Raw genomic sequence first — 22,553 nt, 5'->3', positions numbered from 1 at the left:
CCAGAGTTCCTATTCGTACTGACCCTATGTACAACAGACGCAACACTGCCTGGTCCTGTGCCATCCTCACAACTTTTGTCATGCTTGAGCCCATTGTTGTGACCACTGGATCAATCCATCTCTTCCAGGGTCTTCCTCTTTTTTTGCCGACCCTCTATTTTACCAAGCACAATATCCTTCACCAGGGACTGGTGCCTTCTGAAAACATATCTAAAGTATGTGAGACGAACTCTCGCCATCCTCGCTTCTAAGGAGCATTCTGGCTGTACTTTTTCCAAGACAGATTTGTTTGTTCTTCTGGCAGTCCATGGTATATTCAATATTCTTTGCCAATGCCGTAATTCAAAGGCATCAATTCTTCATTCTTCCTTATTCATTTTCCAGCTTTCACATGGATATGAGACAATTGAAAATACTATGGCTTAGGTCAGGTGCACCTTAGTCCTCAAAGTGACATCTTTGCTTTTTAACACTTTAAAGAGATCTTTTGTAGCAGATTTGCCCAATGTGGTACATCTTTTGATTTCTTGACTGCTGCTTCCTTGGGCGTTGATTGTGGATCCAAGTAAAATGAAATCCTTTAGGCAACACTTAATCGAAAGTCTTAAAAATGTGTGTGTCTTCCACTCCTACATATATACATGAAAGTCTTGGAAGCAGGGGCTCAAACAGATACTCGTATACCGATATTCATTGCAACCTTTTTCACAATAGCCAAAAGGTGGAAACAACCCAAGTGTCCAACAACAGATGAATGGGTAGACACAAAGTGGGACATCCATACAATGGAATGTTATTCAGCTATAAAGAAAGATGAAGTTCTGATCAATGCCACTACATGGATGAAACTTGAAAACATTATGCTGGCTGAAGTAAGCCAGGCACAAACGGACAAGTGTTATATGATCTCGCTTATATGAAATATCTAGGATAGGCAAATGCAAGACAGAAAATAGATTAGTGGTTACCAGGGGCTGAGGATGGAGCCCTGGTGGCTTGTGGTTAAAGTGTTCAGCCGCTACTCAAAAGGTCAGCGGCTCAAATTCACCAGCCACTTTGCAGGTGAAAGACGTGGCATTCTGCTTCCATAAAGATCACAGCCTTTGAAACCCTACGGGGCAGTTCAACTCTGTCCTGTAGGGTTGCTATGTGTCTGAATCAACTCCATAGCAATGGGTTAGGGGCTGCGGGCGAGAGGGAAGGGAGAAATGGTGGGTTCTTGCTTAAGGGGTACCGAGTTTCTATTTGGGGTGATAAAAAAAGTTTGGAAATAAAAAATGGTGATGGTTGAACAACATGGTGAATGTCATTAGTGTCACTGAGCTGTACACATAAACATGGTTAAAATGACAAGTTTTGTTATATGTGTATATTTTACCACAATAAAACTTAGAAAAAAAAATGTGTATGCCTTGTGGGCCAGCAAACATATCTCTAAGGAAAACTTACCTAAGGATAAACAAGGAAATGATCTAGGGTGTGGGTAAAAATTGAGATGCAAAGGTGCTTATCAAAGTAATACATTTAATCAAAATTATAAATCAAAAGCAACAAATCCCTGCCCTCCTCCAAAGAGCAACATACATGTTCAACTCTAGGGGAATAGCTTGGGGGAAGCGGTGGCACTTTGGTGTCAGGAAATACTATTATATTAGGTGATACTATTATAGAATTATAATTATCGACTTTTTTTTATGCATAGCAAGTGGTCAGGAAGGATATACTCTAATATATTAACTAAGTGGTAAAAATACAGATGGTTTTTATTCTGCTTGGACAATAATAAAAAAATAAAGTAAAACCCTCAAGATGATTGCTGGTAGGTGTGATATTTACAACTTGTAAATATGCATGTTTTTGTTTCAGGAACAATTGAGTTTCCTTCCCTGGGCTATACTTCCCTGGGTTCATCAAATGTGGTGCCCTTCTTGCCATGAATCCTGGGAATTAACATTTTTTATTTTCTGCAGAAGCAGAAGTTAGTTACCTACTTAGTCCAGCTACCTCGAGAGCCTTGGCAACAATAAATCCGTGGAAATAAAATGAGGTTGCTTTGGGTCTTTCTATTTTTTGCAATGTTATCAGGTGGAAACGACTGGCTGGATTTTCATCAGACTTGGAGGGGCTTTGGGATGGTTTGGCTTTGGAGCTGGTGGCTTACAAGGCACTCACTTGGTGGGGGACTTGTGGAGCATCTCAGTGATCTAAGGAAATGCTTTTCAGAGCAGTAGACGGTTCAACAAGAGGCCCAGTAGTAGGGTTGGCCCATGAATATTAAGATGCCAAAGGCAGAATCAGTGCACAGGCTCCTAACCTATGTCACAAGGGCAGGTGCTCTGAGTGGTGGGTGTTGATGGGCATTTGAGCTGCTGCCCCTATGGGCCACTCAACTAACTACCAGTGCCCCAGGTGAGGGCAGCAGGGGAGTCTCTTTACTGATGGTCAGCAGTGGAATCATCTACCCGGACTGGGTGGTCCCCGCCGCTGTCCTTCCCACCTGCCACTTCCTCATCTCAGTAAAGGTTCCATTCTTCACTCAGCTCTTCTTTTCCCCCCATTTGCCTTTGAGTCAATTCCAACTCGTGGTGACCCCATGTGTGTCAGAGTAGAACTGAACTCCACAGGGTTTTCAGCGGCTGATTTTTTTGGAAGTAGATCACCAGGTCTGTCTTCCAAGGCACATTTGAGTGGACTCAAACTTCCACCCTTTAGGTTAGCAGCCGAATGCTTAACCGTTTGGACCACCCAGGGGCTCCTACTCAACTGCTCAAGTTGAAAACCTAGGAGTCATTCTTGTTTCCCTTTCCCCTCACCACACACATCAAATCCCTCACCAAGTTCTGCCTAGTTCTGTTTCAAAATATGTCTCTATTATCCCCATCTTTCTCCTTCTTCCCGCATCATCTCTCACCTGGTCCCCACTGGTCTCCCTGGTCTGACTCTTGTCCCCTATATTTCATTCCCCCTACAGCAGCCAGAGGGCCCTGTTATAAAGATGTCTATCTGACCGTCTTGAGCCCTGCATGAAACAGTTCCCTGGCTTCTCACTGCCCTTGAAACACAACCTGCCCTCCCATCCCCTGGTCCAGAAGGCCCATGCCAGCCTCTCTGGCTGCATCCCCTTCTCCACCCCTTCCTTGCTCTGCTCTGGGCACACTAGCTTCCCTTCTGCTCCTCAAACATGCCAAGTTCATTTCTTCCACAGGGTCTTTGCCCCTGCTATTTTCCTTCTGACTGAAAATGATCTTCACCTGCTGGTTCCTTCTCATCCTTCAGGACTTAGCTCGAATATCACCTCCTTAGAAAGGCCTTTATTAATCACACCATCTAACTCTCAACTCTTCCCATCACTTGCTCTCTCACCCCTATTTTGTTTCTTCATAGCATTGGTCATGACTGAAATGATCTTTATTTCTGTTTGTCTTCCACCACCATGTAAGGCTCAGAGAAGAGGTTGATTCCCTGTCTTAGTTATCCATATCCCTTGGAACAGTGCTTGGCACTTAATAGGTGCTCAATAAAGTAATTAACTTGTTCATTCCACAAACATTTGTTAACACAGATTTTTTGCCCTGGATCATGCACATTTAATCTTATGTAAACTTCACCACATTAACTCAGGTGGAAGGGATATCTCGGATTTATGGGGAAAGTCTGAAGTTCAGAGAGGGGAAGTAACTTGCCCAGTGCCACACACAAAATGCGTAGAGCATAGATTCCAGCACAGTTCTCTCTGCCCCCAAAGCAACTCCTACCATTATTCACATGTGAATTATATTCAAATTAATCAGTGGCCTGCTAAAATTATGCCAGGAGCTTGGAGTGGCCCACAAGACAGTCCCCCCAAGGTCAAGGAAGGAAGGAACCACCAAGAGCCTCAGACTCACCGAGAAGAAGCCAACATCTGAGTGCTTCAGTTCCAAGCGCAGGCTGTGGGAAAGGGAGGGGGAGATTGAGACCACCATTGTCCTGACCTGTACAAGATCCCAGTTGCTGGCTGCAGGACCAGGCGGGAGAATGGGCCTGTTCCGGTGGACAACAGCTGGTTTTTCGGCATAGTATGCCTGCCCCCTTCCTCTGTTCATAGCTTCCTGACTTTTCCTTTGAGGGAGCCACCTATTTCCCACTCTTGAGCCACATTGTTTGAGTGCTGCTTATCCCACTCTGAGCTCTAGACCTGGAAAAAGGGCATAGTTCACCTCCCTTGCCACAGTGATTGTGTTAAGGATAGACCTGTGACCCATGCTGGCCCAATAAGAGTTGACCCCAGTACTTCCACTGGAATGAGGTATTCTCTTTTCTCCAGGAAAATTAGAAAGCTGCTGGTGGCCATTTTGCCACCACTTGGTGACAGCCTGCCAGGCAATGAAGCCAGTACAGAGGATAGCAGAGCCAAGAGATGAAGAGAGTCAGATTCCCAGTGACATCATTTGAGCACCTGGATCCACCCTTGCCTAAAATCTTTGGGCGTCTCAGTTACCTGAGCCAATAAATTCTCTCCCCTTTACAATTTTTTATGACATTTTATAGAGTTCCAAGAGCAAGGGTGAAATATGTGGCTGTTTATTGAACCCCTATCATTCTTTATGCTGGGTGCTTTATGCCATTGAATTCCTGCAGTGCCCCAAGAAGCAAAAGCCATCACATTCCCATTTTACAGATGAGGCAACTGACAGAGAGATCAAGCCACCTGCCCATGGTCACACAGCTAATGACTAGCAAAGCAGGATTTCAAACACAGGTTTCCCTGATGCCAAAGTCCTTGCCTTTAGTGTCTGACAAAGCTTGAAGATTTGCTCTGGTTCACCAAGAGTTGGGAGCCTTAGGACCCCTGCCCTCTGGATTCTCAACCCTCACCCACCCTTGCACATTTCAGTATGTCTGTCCTCAGCCTGAAAACCCTGGTGGTGCAGTGGTTAAGTACTACAGCTGCTAACCAAAAGGTCGGCAGTTCAAATCCACCAGATGCTCTTTGGAAACTCTATGGGGCGGTTGTACTCTGTCCTATAGGGTTGCTATGAATCAGAGTCGACTCAGTGGCAACAGGCTTCGTTTTGGTTTTGGGCCTCAGCCAACACCCAGCTGTATCCTCTCTGGCTTCTCCACTTGAGAGGCCCACAGGTGTTTCAAGGAAAATTAAAACCACATGTTTCCAGGAGAAATGAGCAGCATGTAAACCTCAGGAGCTGATCTCAAGGTGAAGAAGGACAGCGCTGCGCCAGAAACAGCAGGAACGTGGGTCAAGGTGCAATTTAAACAGTGTGGCCATGGCGAAGAGCCAGACACCCAGGTCTAGATGTCAGGGTCATCACATCTACTCTCTGAGTGTCGGCCTCTCTCTGTATCTTTGTGAGTCTCCTCTCTGTCCCCCTCTCCCTCCCTTCCTCCCTTTTTAATTTAATTTGTGTATGTGAAAATACCCATAATAAAACATATACCACTACAACAATTTCTACGTGTACAACTCAGTGACATCAGTTACATTCTTCAAGTTGTGCCACCTTTCTCAACAACTTTTTCCCAACTATTTCACCATCTCTAACACAATCTCACTACCCCCTAAGCTTCTCATCTATCCTTTTGAGTTGCTGTCATCAATTTGATCCATAAAGATAATTCTTAAAGAGTATAATGCTTGATGTAGATATTCTTTTCTAATTAGGCTAAACAATTACTTGGTTCAAAGATGACTTCAGGGGATAGTTTTGTTTCAAGGTTTAAAGATTTCCTCAGGGTAATAGTTGGCGGGGGGTCCTCCCTCCCTGTATGTCTCTCTGTCTTCCTGTGTCTCTCCACCTGTCTCTCTCTATTACTCTCTCCCTCTCTGTCTCTTTTCCTATTTCTTCCCTCCTTCTCTTCCTCCTTCCCTCTTTTTGTCTCTTTCTGTGTCTCTCCATTTGTCTGTCTCTCTTTCTCTATGTCTCTCCCTCCACTTCCTTATTTTCCTTTTTCTGTTCATCTCTCTTTCTCTTTCCCTCTTGCTTACTGAGCATTTATCACACCCCCAGAAGTGCTCTAAACACTTCACGCATATCCACACCTCACTTAGTCCTCATGATGATGCTGTTGATAAAGAGCAATCATGTGACTGTCAGGGAAACTAAAGCTGGGCAGATTTGGTGCTTGCTGAGGTGAGCTGGGCTCAGGTGCAGAGCCGCCTCACACCCGAACCCACACTCCCCACCACAGCCTCCACTGCCAGGATTCAGACCCGCATCACTTGGGTTCCAAACTCTTCCAGTAGGTGCAGGATGACTAAGTCCCAAGGATGGGATGTGAAGAAGTTGAAGGAGGGTTTCCAAGTGGCAAGGAAGGCCAGGAACGTGGAGCAGCTGGGAGCTGCGGTGGTCAGTGTGAAGTGGGGTCATCACTCTGTCACTTTCCAGCCAGGAGAGTTTGCCTGCGACTGGAAGATTCCCCAGGATGCAGGACTCCAGTGCAAAAACTGAGACACTTCCAGGCAAACTGATATGATTGGCCACCATGTGACATGTGACTTTGTGCAAGTCACTTCATCTCAGCATCAGTTTCACTATTTGCAAAATGGGGATAATTGTGCCTATCTGGCATCGTTTGAGGCTTCAATGTGATGGGTGAGCAGGAGCACAATGGCACAGAGCGTGGCACACTGTAGGGCTTTTGCTATCACGTGGGCACCAAGAACAGCAGGGCAGCCCCTCCTCCACAGGCTCACTTACCTGTTCATCATTAGCTCTCCAGTCAGCCTGTCGGAACTGGCACCAGCCGCCACGGAAATCTTCATGCTCTGCAGAGCAACAACCCAGAAGGTGAAATCGCTTACCCAGGAGCCAGGAGCTCTCAAGGCTTCCAAACTTCTGTGCGCCCCTGTCCACAAGGCCCGCATCACACAGGCTCAGCAGAGCAGCCCACACTGCTGGGCGAGACCCACAGAACCCATGGCGCAAGGAGTCCTCTTGCTTTGATGTTGCTGACAAGTCCTGGACTGTTAGCCAACTACGGTTTTCTCCTCCCTGTTCCCAGGATCATTTTAGAGTTCTCTGGTCACTTCCTGGAGGGGATCTTTGAGATGGACTGAGGTCAGCCCCAATCTTTTCATTCATTTATTCATTCAACAAGTGTTTATTGAGTCAGAAAACAGAGGTTCCCTCCTCAGCGTTGCTGCTCATTGTCTGCATGATCTTGGGCCAGTAACTCCCACAGGACCCATTTTATCTGCAAAGTGGGGATAATGGGTCTCGGTCCCAGACTCAGGCCTGCATGCATCACGCGGAAAGGCGATACCTCGTGGTGGGAAAGAAGGGCTGGACCACACCCCTATTGGTCATTGGGGGTGCTCCCAAGTGTTTGTGGGATGATGAAATGAGCAAATGAATGAAGGTACAGATCCACAGTGGAATGAAACTTGAATAAATAAAAGGCTAGACAAATATATGAATGAATGAATGAATGAACAAAGATATGCCTGGATGAATGGATGAATAAATGAACAAATACAAAAACGAATGATTGATTGAACAAAGGTGTAAGTGAATGGATAAGTGAATAACTGAATAATAAATTCATGTCTGAACCAGAAACAGTGTAGCATATTCCAAGTCGGAATAATTGAATGAATTAATAGTTGAATGAATAAATGGATAAATGCATGAACAAATACACAAAAGAATGAATGATCAAAGATATACATGAATGAATAAATGAATGAATGATCTAATGAATGATTGAATGATCAAAGATATGAGTGAACAAATAAATGCATATATGGATTGGAAATAGAAAATATTTCAAGTCAATGATGGAGTGAATAATGAACAGTTTAAAAATCGAGTGAATGAATGAAAAATTGAGTGGGTGAATAATTGAATGAACAAGTAAACAAGTACACAAATGAAGACTGAAAGAATGAATGCCTGTGGGAGCCAGGGGCAGTTGAATAATACGGTAGCTCAGGCCTGAATCTGGGCAGGATTCACACCTGGGCTTTCTGACTCTAAGGATGGTGTTCTCAGTGTTACCCTGGGCTCCCTGGCTGCCTGGGAATGGGGCTCACCTCATCTGCCCATATCTGGGAAGAGCTTACCAAGCCAAGCAGGAAGAGGGGGGCCAGAGAAGAGTTGGGGAAGACGACAAAGGTCTGGGCCTCCAGTTCAGGGACGAGGGTGAGGCCACTGGGGTCCACGGTGAGGTGTGGTGGGGAGGAGAGGGACAGGAGGAACTGCACCTTCATGTTCGGGAACCTCCTGGTCACCTGCAGCCCCCAGCGAGGACAACCAAAAACAGAGGTAGTTTTTATTAAGTGTTTCCAAATCCTATCAGGTCCTGCCCCTGCATAGACACCTCCAATGTCTTACCATTGTTCCTAGACTAAAAATGCGAATGGCTGTCAACCTGGCACCTGGCGCCCTGCCAACCTCACCCCATGCCTCTCCCATTTGCCCGCCACATGCAACTCCTTTCTCTTCCTTAAACAAGACAAGCTCTCTTCCTGTTGAAGATCCTTTGCACTCTGTTCCCTCTCCCTGAATGCTCTTCCCCACATTCCTCCCAAGTTTGGCTCTTCGGGTCTAAGCTCAACTGTCACTGCTCAGAAAGCAGTAGTGGCTTTAAAAAGGGGAACTGAGGAAGGCCTTTTGGTGATCCGGCCATATCTGCTAGCCTCCAGCTCTCCACCAGGTAAACTCCCAGCCAGAGTGAAAAATAATGTGATTGTTATACAAATTAGGCTTGAAGGCAATTCCCCCAGCCCCGCTACCAACCACCTCCCTCAATGTCTCCTATACAGAAATTTCTGGAGGTGCCACCACCAGAGAGGCCTAAAGCGACCTTATCAAACTGTTGGTTTCACGGTCACAGTCTGCTGTTCTTTTTTATTGTTTTCTGTATGTGAATAATATTTCTTTCTTTCTGCTGGGCTGTGAGCTCCAGGAGGGCAGAGACCTGGTCTGTTCTGTTGGGTGCCCAGCACAGGGCCTCGAGCACATGACGGGCACGCAACAAATATTTTTTGGATGGATGAGCCCCCAGGGTCTACACTTACACCTGGCCAGCTGGGTGCTTGGAACCTGTCTCTGTATGGGCGAGAGGCTGCATGAAGCTATTGCCACCCTCTCAGGGTGGGCTGCTCTAGATCTGGGGTTGGGGAAGGCTCATCAGGTAGCTCAGCAGAGCCCAGCCCACCTCAGCACCCCCAGGCCCTTTTCTTACCTGAGGTATGAGGGTTTCAAACAATTTGGTTGTCAATCGGAATCTGGATTCCTTTGAAATCTGTAGGAAGAGAAGAAAAAAGGATCTTGGGGGATTGTTATAGGTGCCCCTCCCCCCGGCAGATTCTGCATGGGTGGTGAAAGACTGAATACACAAAAGGACAATGGCCAGACCACAGATGACAACAGAACTCTGACCCACAACCACTGCTACAACCAGCCCAGAATGGTCAGGCCCTGCTCAGTAGCTGCCAGCTTCTCTACTTTTTGTCCCTGAGAAAGCCAAATATGCTCCTCGAACCAATCACATAAGATGCCCACTTCTAGTTAGCCCACCTCCAGCTCCCCAGGCCAACAGCCTCCAATCAGAGCACACCTGAAGCTTCCTCTCTTTCACTGTAAAGCTTCCCCTCTCCCTGCCTGCCTTTGAATCTCTGTCAAACAAGTGAGGGTGCTGACTCCCTTGCTCTGAATTAATAGCCCCTGTTTGTTCTCATTTGGGTGGTCTGTGTTTACTTCTACAGGGGATGTGGGGTGCTCAGCCTTCCTTGGGCACCCTGCAGGGATGGAGGACCTGGCATCTCTTCCAGGAGCCCCCTAGGATGAACCCATGAAGTTTGTGACCATGTTGGAATCAGGCTGTACCTACAGTCTGGAAAGGATGGCTATTTCCTCATTTTACAGATGGGTAAACTGAGGCTTAGAGTGGGACTCGACCATTACTATGTGACAGAGACAATAGAGGAGGATGACAATGGTGGTATGATTATAGAGTCTGGCGTAGGACAGGTATTCAGTCAACGTTAGCCGTTGCTTTTGTGATTTGGTGGGTATTTCCTGCATGCTACGTGTGTGCCGAGGGCTTCTCACGCACTAATATCGCATTTAATCCTCATTACATCCTTTTGAGGAAGATGCTGTTACTGGCATCTTACAGACAAGAAAACTGAGGCCTCGCGAGGTTGAGTCACCCAGCAGGAGAGTGGTGGGCCAGTATTCGAACTCAGGGCTGGTTGGCTCATCATTGTCATCACCCCCAGTAAGAAGAAGTTCTCGAGTCCAGGAGGTCTGCTGGACTCTGAGTCCAGCGCTCCTCCCACCCCCAACCCCAGCCCGGCCTCACCTTCTCATCCGTGAGCATCAGCTTCAGGACCCCAGCTGCTTGGTACACAAGCCCAGCAGTGTTGAAGAAGTAATCCGAGATACCCAGGTACACCATGCGGTCGTGTTCAGTGGGAAACGCTGCCACTGATGGGGAAATGGGCGATGGGATGCGGTTGGTCCGACTGAAAAATTCTCCCTGGGGTGGAAGTAACAGAGTGAGCCTGAGAACCTTTCAAGGGTAATAATTCTGCATGCCCATCCCAGGAAAAAAATGGGGTGAGGAACCAACAATTCATTCACAGCGGAAAAAGCAATGGCCGGAATCTAACAACAATATCACCTAAAGCAACAAATGCCTCCTACGTGCTAGTTTCTAAGCATCTTTCAGCCAACCCTGTGAGGTAGGTGTAATTAGGCTCATTTTACAGGCACAGAGAGGCTAAGTGACTTTTCCAAGGTCACACAGCTGGTAAATGGCAAAGCCAGGAATTGAACCCAGGCACCCAGAAATTCTTAACCACTCCATTGGCTCAGCCTCAGACACCCTATTAGAAGGACAAAGAAGTTCTGTTTTGCTTTTTCGTCTATCGAATTAGAAGATTTTTAAAAGAGAGAGGTAAACCATCTTGAGGGTGTGTGTTTTAAAACGATGCGATCCAGTTTTTGGTGAAAGTGTTCATACGCTGCTGGGGAGATGTAAATTTATATGTTTCCGAAGAGCAATTTAGCAACATGCTGCAAGAGGTGATCATTTGTTTAGCTACAAAATTGTTGAGTCAAAAAAAAGCAAATTGTAGATAGATACATATGGTACGATACCATTTATGTAAAATTTAAAGACCCATAAAACGATACTATGTAAGAATTACTGACATACATAGATATGTAGCAAAGACGCGCAAGAAGGACACACGTCATTGTCATCACTGTGGTTACCAGGGGTGGGGGGCAGGTCTTAGACAGGGGTGTCCAAGGGGGCATAAGGTACTTATATGACATTTTATTTGAAAACCAAAAACAGAAGCAAATATAACAAGATGGTAACATTTGTTAAATCTGGGTGGTGACTACATCGGAGCGTGTAATATTCTCTGCATCTTTGAATCAACTCATCATTTAAAATCAAAGAAGACGACATCCGATATTATAGAATATCATACTCTTAAAAGATAGACTTACAGGGTTGACATGAGTTGGAATTGGCAACTGGTGGCTGGTATGGACCAACCAAGAACCATCTCCAGTCAATATTATTAGGTAAGAAAAGCAGGTGGAAGAACAGTGTATATTTATTCACGTACACAGTGTTATCAGTAACATCTAGATGGGTTTTCATGTATGTGTTCGTGAATGCTTAAAACCAAGGGACTAGAATGCTAATACAGCCCATGCTTGCCTCTGGACAGGAGCCCAGGAGGTAGGGAGAAGGGGCAAATGGGACCTTCCTATTTTGCCAAGGATAATTATGATGTGTTGTTTCAGTCTTTTACTTTGTGATACCACTTAGATTTTTTTTTTTAAGCACATTGTTTGGCCCAGCAATTCTGTTCAAGAATGGACAGAGATACAGCTACACTGATGTTAACTGCAGCTCTAGTTCCGTTTGGAAAAAAATGAAAAGAGCCTAAACGTCCCAGGAGGGGACACTGTTCACCACTCACCAAAAGACTGACAGCGGTAAAACGGCTGCAAGAGAGCGTTTCATGGACAGGTGGGAAAGATACTCACATTACATTTTAAGTTGTAAAACAGTACGTATACTATAACTCATTGGGTGAAGGTATTTGTTTCCACATTTCTATGTGTATTTTGTGGGTGTGTAAGGGGAATCTACTTGTGTGTTGATAGTGCTTCTCTCTGGGATGTAAGGTGTGGTTAATGTTTTCTTACCTTTCTTCCCTCCCTACTTTCTTTCCTATTTATTTATTTCTCTTCTTTTCTGGAGTTTCTATGTTTTCTTTTCTTTTTTACATCTAATGTGTTTTGGTTTTGAGTTCATTTATTTGATTACATGGGCGGAGACTACAACCATGAACTAAGCCAACTTGGTCCCTGCTTCCTGGGAGCTCCCCCTCTAGTTGGGAGACCATGAGCAAACAAGTAAACGGTAAACAAGCAAGCAAATCGCCAATCGTGGAATGAATTCCAAGGACTGGGGACCTACTCTAGCTGGGGTGGTGGGGAAGGTCGCTCTGGGAGTGACATCTGAGCAGAGACCATCTGGAGTATAAGAAGAAGGCAGTGGAGTAGGGTGGGCATTAGGAGGGAACAGAGTTCCAGGTAGAGGGAACAATAAGGACAAAGGCCCTGAGGTAGGAACAAGCATGCTATGCTTGAGGAAGTGCAAGGCCAGTGTGTCTGGTTGTGGGGTGGAGAGTAAGGGGGAGAGTGGTATGAGATGAAACACTATCCCTTCTTCCATCCATCCACATTCCATTCTTCCTTCCTTCATCCGTCCACCAACCCTCCGTCCCTTTCTCCCTCTTTCCTTCTCTGTCTCCCTTCCTTATTCCTTCCCTCTTTCCCTTTATCCACCCTCCATCCATCCATCCATGTATTCATCCACCTCCATCCACCCTCCATTCCTCCGCCCATCCATCATCCCCCCTCCCTTCCTCCCTTCTTCCTTCCCATCCTTTCTTCTTCCCTCCTTCCCTTTCTCCCTCCCTCCACCCAACCACCCACCTGTCCATCCACCCACCCGTCCACCCACCCGTCCGTCCGTCCATCTGTCCGTCTGTCCGTCCGTCCACCCACCCATACTTCCTCCTTCCTTCCCTGCAGCCAACAAAAATTTGCTGAATACCTGCAATGTGCCAAACATAGTTCTAGGTACTGCACATACTACTGTATGGACACAGTAGTGAGCAAAGCAATCACAGCCACTTCTCTCTCATTCTAGTGAGGGAGATAGGTTTGAGACTCTGCAGGCGTGCACATGTCTGTGTGTGTGTGAGTGTGTGTGTGTGCACGCATGTGCGCACATTAGTAGTAAGTGCTACTGAGGAAAAGAAAGGAGAGCATGGGGAAAGAGGAGGGAACTATTTCAGTGAGAGTGATCAGGAAAGACCTCTCTGGGGAGGTGACATTTAAGCAAAGACTTGAAGGAGGCAAGCGAGGGCTGTGCAGGATATCTGAGAAGAGCACCCAGGTAGAGGGAGCAAGCATCCTGGGCTAAAGAATGGCAAGGAGGCCAGTATGACAGGAATGGGGAGAGGCTGGAAGTGGGGTGTAGGTCAGGGCAGAGACGAGGTGAGGGGGATGGGCGGAAACCACTGTTAGATTTGTTTCCAAGGATGCTGGGGAGCCTGGGAGAGTCTGAAGTAAAGGTATGAAGGTACATAATTAGTGGTATAAGCCTCACCTTCGCCTGTAAGTCCAAGCTGTCAGCTGTGGCAATCGGAGGTGCCACCATCGAGTAATCGATCGCAGCCACAGCATCTATGTTGGAATTCACTAAAAAGAAAGAAGATAGATCGTGAGCTGGCTGTCCGTGGCAACATCCCTGGGGTTGGATGCTGGACCAGAAACTGCAGTGCCAGCTCCATTCCCAGCTCCTCCAGGGAGCCCTCCCTGAGTTCTCCTTAAAGGAAAATGATGCTACACCGCATATTCGCAGATATCATCTCATTCTCTTCTTCCAACAGCCCTGAGATGAGCACAGGGTCGAGGGAACAGACAGACAAACCTGGACTTGATCGAACTCAGCCCCTCACCAGCTACGTGACCTTGAACGAGTCCCTTTACTTCTCTGAGCATCTCTGTCATCTGTAGAATGGGGTAACACTAGCAACCTCATAGACACTGGGAGGATTAAATGAGAAGGTATATGCCAAACACCCTGTACCTGGCAGGAGCTCAAAGGTCAGGAGGGATCATTGTTAGCAGTGGTGACATCCCAGGTTGAGCCCAGCCTGACTCAGGTCTCAATTGCTTGTTTCCCAGCAGTAACCAATGAGAACTGAATAAATACCAGGTCCCTCCCTTAGTGCTTCCTTTCCACGTCAAACCGAAAAACCAAACCAGTAGCTGTCAATTGACTCTGACTCATGGCAACCCCATGGGTGTCAGAGTAGAACTGTGCTCCATAGGGTTTTCAATGGTCGTGACCTTTCAGAAGCAGATAGCCAGGCCTTTCTTCTGAGGCACCTCTGGGTGGGTTTAAATCACCATCCTTTCGGTTAGTAGCTGAGTGCTTAACTGTGCCACCCAGGGACTCATCCTTCCCATATTAGAAGGGAAGAAACTGAGGCACAGAAACGACAAGTTTTCCAAGGTGACACAGCTAAAGTGACAAGACTGGTACTCAAACCAAAATCATTTTCCTGCCTGGCAAGGCCAAACTTTAGACACTAGAGCGGCATTGAGCATGTACAGGATGGGCCCCTGCTCCTGGAGAGCCTGGGGATGGTCTCTGCAGGAAGAACATGCATCTCAAGTGGGCCGGGAGCATGTATTCACCACGTACATCAGGCTCTGTGGGGAGGCTGCCCAAGTAGCAGTGTGGGGCCCAGGCTCTTCAGTAAGAAAACCTGGATTTGGATCTTGCTTCTGCCCTTTACTGGTTTTGTGATCTTGCACAAATCATGGATCTTCTCTGGGCCTCAGTTTCCTCATGTGTAAAATGGGGAGAACAACGCCTACCTCAGCAGTGTTGGAAGGCCAAAAGGAGACCATTCCACTGAGTACCTGGCACATAGAGAGCACGCAGCCAGGGGGAGCTCTCCCCCAAGCTCGTCCCAGTTTACTAAGCATTTGGGAGCAGGGAGGTTGTCCCAGTTTTAAGGATGTGGAAATTGAAGCCCAGAGACAAGAAGTGACCAGCTTCAGGTCTCAGGCCAGTCATGGGGCTTTGGCCTTAGAGAGCCAGCAGTATTGGGGTGTTGGCCTCTGCAAGGGAGGGGCATGTTTTCTATTTCGATTCTGGACCTACCACAGGACTTGGCCCAATAGGAATCCAATGCCAGCTGCCATTTGAAGAGAGCTTGCTCTACCAATCCCTACTCGATTCCAGGCCTGTATGGGAAACTGCTGACTCCATCACACCCATCACACCTGCCCTGCTTCCCCTGACCCCTCCTCCTTCTATCCCCTCCCTCTTTGACCCCCACCCAGCCCTCACCTGGCAGAGTGTTGAAATAAGGTTGCAGCTTAGAGGACACAGCTTCGGCCACTTTCTCACAGATCTGGGGAGAAGAAGTGATCATTGAGGGCTTCCCGTAGTGGAAAACATCCCTCATGAATAATGGTAAGATATGCTTTGCTTTCCTTAAATGTCTCCTTGAAAATCATGTAGCTAATCAAGTTTCCCTTTTCTCTTTGGCCACCAGGAAGCTCAGAACCGAACATGCCATTTGAAAATAGTAATTGTATATGACTGCATGACTTGATGACTTGCACATCTGCATTCTGTCCCCTACTCTGCTCTGGAACTTCCCTGATGGGTATTTATGTTTTCTATTTTCTAATGTGGGTTTATTTCATTTATCTGCTTGTTTTTACTGTCTCAGGTCTCTTGTGGAATGAGGCAGTAAAAAAACAATAAATGTGAGGTGGTCAGTGGTCAGCTTTCCCCTTTCCGTGCTGCCCCTGGAGCGGAGCGCAGGCCCTCTGTTCAAGTCTGGGTGGGCGCCCTCACCTCTGCAGTGTACCACCAGAGAAGCCCTCCCTGACCCCGTCCCCACATCACCCCCAGGGGTACAAGCAGCACTGGTCTAAGAAGACCTAGGTCACATGCCGACTTTGCCAGTAAGGAACTTCCTCCATTTCTCTAGACCTCCATTTCCTTGTCTATAAAATGGACTGTGGCAGGTGATATTTCCCATTCTGCTTGCTCTTCTGTATGTGACCTTGCCACACCTTCATCCAGAAGTGAAGTGTGAATCTCCCCGTGAATCTGGGCAGGCTTATGACTTGCTTGTAACCAGGAGAATGTGGCAGAAGTAAGAGTGTGTAACTTCAGAAGCAAGGTCATAAAAGGCTATGTGTCTTCTGCCTTGGTCTCTTGAACGCTCATTCTCTGGTTGCACCCTCTTGGAACCCAGCCACTAGGGTGTGAGAAGCCGAGCCACAGAGGCCATGGGAATTTGCTCCGGTCAGTAGTCCCAGCTGAGCACAGCCTTCAAGTCATCCAGCCCAGGCAGACACATGAGAGAGGAACCTTCCAGGTGATTCTAGCCCTGAGCTTTTGAGTTTTTCCAAATGAGGCCCCAGACATCATGGAGGAGAGAGAAGCTAAGCCATCTCTGCTGTGGCTGCTTAGTTTCAGATCCCACGGAACCCACGAGCATTGTAAAATGGCAGTTGTTTTATGACACTAAATTTGGGGCTGTTTGTTTTGAAGCGATGGATAGCTGGAACATAGGATTAAAATGAGAGCTGTCCCTAACTTGAAGAGATTGGGGCTTGGGGTAGTGGTCAGATAAGCCCTCTCCTCACCCTCCAGATGTTGGATGAACAGCCTCCACCTCGTTAATCCAACTGAGTCTCTTGAGTCCTTGCTTTCTTGACTGTTGGACAGCTCCTGGCATGGTGACCACCCTCTCTTTCTAGAAATGGTCCTTCTAGAGCCCTATAACCAAAGACTCTTCGGGCTTTCCTCCTATCTCTCTGGTCACTCTTCCTCAGACATCCTTTGGGAACTCCTCTGCCTTCATGTAAATGTGGGCACTCCTCAAGCCTTTCTTGGCTCCCTACTCCTTCCACTCTGAGCCTTCTCCCTGAACCATTTCATGCACACCTGTGTCCCCCTGTAGCAGATGCTGTTGGCGCCCCATCCTAATCCACATGGCCCTCCCGGAAGTCACCTACAGCTGGTGTGAACAATTCCCCTACACACCATGACTTCTTGCCCTCAGCTCCTGCATCTCCCTGCCCGAGGGCTTTCTGTAGCTGCCTGACCAGAGCTGCTCAGAGGTGCCAAGGAGTTAAAACCCCCCAGAAACAGTCTTCAACTGAAGGGGGGGTAAGAGTTGGTGGATAAATACTCCCAGCTTTCTTCCCCCTTTTGGGACAATTTGAGGTGTGTTCCACACAGTTCCTCTGAGAATCCCCAGCAGGCTGGAGCCCCAGTTGCCCACAGCAGTACCCCTTCATTAATGCGCGTTTCCTGTCTCCTCTCCCCACGCCCCCACTGGGATGCCTGATTTCTCCTCTAAGTAAACCACTTACACCCAAATCTTAGTCTCGGCTTCTGCCCCGGGGGAAGTCGCCTCCACTGCTCCCAATATGCAGCCAACACCCAGACCATGGTTTGCAGCCCAGACCTATACCCTGAGCCTGGGGGCCTAGCTGCCTCCTAGACAATGTCCCTGCCCCTATGTGTGCCCCAGGCCTCCCAAGGCCAGCTCCCAAACCAAACTCCTCAGGATCTTACTGCTCCTTGGGGTTGGACCCACCATCTGTCCAGAGGTCAGCCTCCAAACTCCCCTCCCCCTTCTTCTCCATGGCCCGTTATTTTATCAGGGAAGGGAGGGAAATAGAAAGGGACAGAGGAAAAAGAAAAAAAGGATGTAGAAGGAAGGAATGAGGCAGGGAGAAGGAGAAAGGAAGGAAGGAACAGAGGGGGAGGAAAGTTGGTTTCTCTGGAGTGTATTTCTGTCACATCAGACTCTGGGTCACAAGAGGACCCAGAATGTCATTCCCTGAGGAGTCTGTGCCTCTTCTCCAAGTGGCCCAGGGGTGGGAGGAACAACAACCAGGTAGTCTGGGCTACCACCCTCCAGTGCCACTCACCCATCAGGGCCACCAGAGGGCTCCAAACTACAGCAAATCACAGCTGGGAGCTCTGGCTCTTTCCCCTTTTCCTGCCTCCCCCATATACACCTTACATAGATTCAGGCTCTTCCTTTCCCCAGATACCAAGCCTGGAATTTGCATTCCTTGGGAGCAGACTCCTGAGCTCACTCCTCTCCATTTCCAGTCCCTGCTGGCATCATGGATGCCCTGATATCTCATTCTAAACAGTATCTTGTTATGATTAAGAGCTTTGCCTCTGGGGTAAGGTGGCTTGGGTTTGAATTCCAGCACAATTACTTCCTCTCCGTGCCTCAGTTTGCTCATCTGTAAAATGGAGATATTCATGACATCCCGTCTTATAGGGGTTTTGTGTGGATTAAATGCTAAAATCCACGTGGAGTTCATAGCATAGTGTCATGTGTACTCTACTGCCATGGAGAGTACCACAGCATAGTACTGTGCATGTGTAAGCCATCATCATCCTTGCCATCATCCTTACCATCGTCACCATTGTTACAGTTATCATCCTCTTCCTCCTCCTCCTCACTATCGTCATCATCACGTTGCCTGCATTATCTCATTAGTCGTCACAGCACCCTTGTAAAGAAGGTATTGTTATTAGGTGCCTTCAAGTTGGTTCCGACTCGTAGCGACCTCATAACAAAACTAAACTCTGGTCCTGTGCCATCCTCACAATCATTGCTATGTTTGAGGCCATTGTTGCAGCCACTGTGTCAATCTATCTCTTTGAAGCTCTTCCTCTTTTTTGCTGACTGTCTTAGGCTGAGTTCTCTAGAGAAGCAAAACCAGTAAAGCATATAAATGTATCTATAGAGAGAGATTTCTATCAAGGAAACAGCTCGCACTGTTGTAGAGGCTGGAACGTCCAAGTCTGTGGGGTTAGGATAGAGGTGTCTCCTGATTCAGGTAGTCACAGCGGCTGGCTGGCGAATCCAAGATTGGCAGGTCAAAGAACAGGCCTCTTGCTCACAGCCTGTTAAGACTGACGAATCCCAAGTTCAGGTACGCTGGTAGCTCATGTCCCAAGGACTGGAGGTCAGACGAACAGGAGACAGCCGCAGGATCCAGGGTGAGCAAAAAGTCAGAGCATCTGCTTATATTTGGATGCAGGCCACATGCCCAAAAAAAGCTCCCTTTCAAATGATTGGCTACTCACAGTAGATCCCATCAAGGGAGTGATCACATATAAACACTAAAAACTGTGGCCCAACCAAGTTGGCACACAATCTTAACCATCACACTGACAATCTACTTTACCAAGCATGATGTCCTTCTCCAGGGACTGGTCCCTCTTGGTAACATGTGCAAAGCACGTGAGACAAAGTCTTGCCATCCTTGCTTCTAAGGAACATTCTGGCTGTACTTCTTCCAAGGCAGATTTGTTTGTCCGTCTGGCAGTTCATGGTATATTCAATATTCTTCACCAACACCATAATTCAAATGCATTAAAGTGTTAATGTTCCCATTTTACAGATGGTGAAACTGAGGTTCAGAAAAAATCAAGTAATTTGTTTAAGATCACACAGCTGGTTAAGCCAGCCGTGGAGGCAGAACTAAAACCCCAGGGGTTCTGACCCCAAAACCCATTCTTTCATCCACTGGGTTATGCAGCTTATCAATGATGCACTGATTTTTAGAAACTTTTGACGGAGTGCTTTCAGATAGATTATTTCGTTTGATTGTCTCCTTACCCATATTTTCAGCACTATTGACTGGGAAACCAACGTTTCCTGCCTAGAAGACTATATGAGCCTCCTCCATGGTCTTCATGTCCCCACTTTTGGCCCCTCAGGTCATTCTCATAACATTCAAGAAAATTGTTCCAGCCTCCTCTAAAGTGAGACCAGAAGAACTAGATGGTGCCCAGCTACCACTACGGGCCACTCTAACCTAGATTGCAATAGAAGGTCCCAGTTAGAATGGGTGAAAAATGTAGAACAAAACCCAAATTCTTAAAAAAGACCAGACTTACTGGTCTGGTAGAGACTGGAGGAACCCCTGAGACTATTGCCCTAAGATAACCTTCGAACTGGAAATTGAAGACACTCCTGGAGGTCACTTAGCCAAATAATAGTCTGGCCTATAAAATAAACAATAACACCCCTGAGGAATGTGCTCTGTAGAATACTCAACGTTACGGGGCCGGCAGGGCAGTGTTTGCTCAAAAGCAAGGATGAGAAGACAGGGAGGGGCAGGGAAGCCAGACAAATGGAAATGGGGAATCCAGGGAGGAAATGGGGAGAATGCTGTCAAGTCGCGAGGATCGCAAGCAATGTCACAGAACAATTTGTGTATGACATGTTAATGGGAAAACTAATTTGCTATGTAAACTTTCACCTAGAGCACAGTAAAAATATTCAAAAAATAATTTAAGAAATTCAATGTCACATAACAAAAAATGAAAATTGTTCTAAACCACAAATCTGGTCAGGTCACCCCCCTTGCCTAGAATTTTCAGTGACTCCCCATTGCCCTCTTGAGAAAGCCCAAGCTCACTGTTTTTGGAAGCTTTCTCTGTAAGATAGGCTCAGGTGATTTTCAGACAGTAATGTTTTATAAATGGAAAACCAGACCAATTAATGGTCCTTTTTCTCAGCTGAAGAAACTGTCTTGTGGGGTTCAGGGTATGAGCAGGGTCAAGGAACACTGGCTGGTGCCGCCTCTCATACCAGTTCCAGCTTCAAGGAATGGGTTACAATGGGGGTTTGGCCAAAGTCTAGCCTGACAACTTCATCAGTTGCATGTTTTCTGGGTGGGGACCAGAAAGGGGGGAGGATTTCAGGTGTAGTGGGGTGGAGGAAGACGGCCAGCAAGGCTGAAGGAGGCTGTGGAAAGGGAGGGTTGGCAGGGACAGACTGGGGAAGAGCCAAGATGGCTCAAGTAGACAAGGTGGACAGGTTGCTGTGGGCTGTGTGATGTGACCCCCTTCTCAGTCTCTCAGTGGAATCATTAGTAAAGTATCCATGACTGACTTTTACAGCCAGGTTTGTGGTTTCAAAGCATGAGGGCAGACATGAAGGGCCCCTCCTGTTCTGACCCTTGATGAGACTCCCAGACCCACTTACCTTCTTGTTCATGAAATTTCGGAGCCAAGACTCAATTTTTTTGTGGAAGAGTTTGATCAGCCACCTGGAGAGGGACACGTGAGGGGGCATGCATGAGGCTTCCCAGGTGCCCCTGGGATGAGTCTAAAGGCTGCCTCCTCTGCCATCCTCCCTCCTCCAAATAGACCTAGGCACACTCATCCCTGGGCTCCAGCTACACACACCCCACTAGGCACTTCTCACCGTGTGTAAGGTGACCTGTTTATGGAGTCATTCCCTCAATAGCTGCAGGGCCTTTGCCCGAGTCTCAGCTTCATTCCTCACCTCCCTCCCAGGCACTGGCACTCCAACCACACTGGCCTGTCATGGCCTCTTGTGTCCTGTACTTCTTCCCACTACAGGGCCTTTACACATGCTCCTTCCCCTGCCTGAAATGCTGCCTGTCTCCAACATCTACATACTTCACTCCTGCTTATTCTTCTCAACTCAATTCAAATGTCATTTCCTCAAAGAAAGACTGAGCAGCCTCTAGATTCGGTCAGATCTCCCTGTTTTATATTCTCGCAGTACCTTGTATCTCTTCTTAGTTCTTACCTCCTTTTGTAATTTTCCATGAGCCATTCATTAATGCAATGACTGGTTAATGTCTGCTTTCCCCATTGGGCTGGAAACTTCAAGAGAACAGGGACTGGGTGGCTAAGAGTCTGGGGCAAGATGGTGTTGGATTTGAATCCCTCCTTAACACTCACTAGCTATGGAAACAGTTTATTTCCTATCCTTTCTGTGCCTGTGTTTTCTCCCCTGAAAATGGAATAATAATAGACCAATTTCATAGAATCCTTGTGTGGTTTCAATAAGATAATATATGTGCTTAAAACAGTGCTTGGCACAGAGTAAGCCTCCAATCTGTGTTAGCTATTCCTAAATTTTTATTGGTCACTGTTGTTTTCTGAGCACTTTGCACAAGCCTGGTGCATAGCTTGTTGTTGTTGTTGTTATTAGGTGCCATCAACTTGACTTTAGACTCAGAGTGACACAATGTGACAGAGTAGAACTGCCCTATGGGATTTTCTAGCCTGTCATTTTTATGGGAGCAGATCTCCAGGTCTTTTCTCCTGTGGAGCCACTGGGTGGGTTCGAACAACCAACCTTTTGGTTAGCAGCCAAACTCTTAATCACTGCACCACCAGGGCTCCTTTGGTGAATAGCAGGGTCTCAGATATTTGTTGAATGAAGGAATGGATGAATGTGTTCAGATTTGCGAGGAGGATTTTATAATTTAGCACGTATAAAATGCTTTGCACAGAGGCTGGGGCATAGTACATGCCCAGTAAAGTCTGCTGAATGCATTTGAATGAATAAGTTACACCTGGAGTCAGGGACAGTGTCAGCTCATCCGTGCTCCACTCCCACCCCCCAGTCCCTCACCGAGGCCTCCGAACAAGCCCTGGCATGGAGGCGG

The 22,553-nt window shown here is 47.1% G+C and overlaps 1 protein-coding gene across 2 annotated transcripts in view; it reads right to left on the bottom strand.

Annotated features, from left to right (window-relative positions):
- The window catches only part of BPI (bactericidal permeability increasing protein), a 51,256-nt gene that overhangs the window by 4,719 nt on the left and 23,984 nt on the right, over window positions 1-22,553 (bottom strand). For both annotated transcript variants that reach the window (XM_023550242.2, XM_023550243.2), the window contains exons 5-12: window positions 21,113-21,176; window positions 15,412-15,475; window positions 13,654-13,745; window positions 10,309-10,485; window positions 9,187-9,246; window positions 8,063-8,230; window positions 6,699-6,766; window positions 3,888-3,930 (exon numbers count right to left, since the gene is read on the bottom strand). In XM_023550242.2, the coding sequence (XP_023406010.1) occupies window positions 3,888-3,930; window positions 6,699-6,766; window positions 8,063-8,230; window positions 9,187-9,246; window positions 10,309-10,485; window positions 13,654-13,745; window positions 15,412-15,475; window positions 21,113-21,176 (736 nt within the window). The remainder of the gene's footprint in view (window positions 1-3,887; window positions 3,931-6,698; window positions 6,767-8,062; window positions 8,231-9,186; window positions 9,247-10,308; window positions 10,486-13,653; window positions 13,746-15,411; window positions 15,476-21,112; window positions 21,177-22,553) is intronic.

This window comes from Loxodonta africana, chromosome 24 (assembly GCF_030014295.1).
Source record: "Loxodonta africana isolate mLoxAfr1 chromosome 24, mLoxAfr1.hap2, whole genome shotgun sequence".
Taxonomy (NCBI): Eukaryota; Metazoa; Chordata; class Mammalia; order Proboscidea; family Elephantidae; genus Loxodonta; species Loxodonta africana.
Note: the sequence above shows the minus strand (reverse complement) of the source record. Positions and strands in the feature narration are given on the sequence as shown.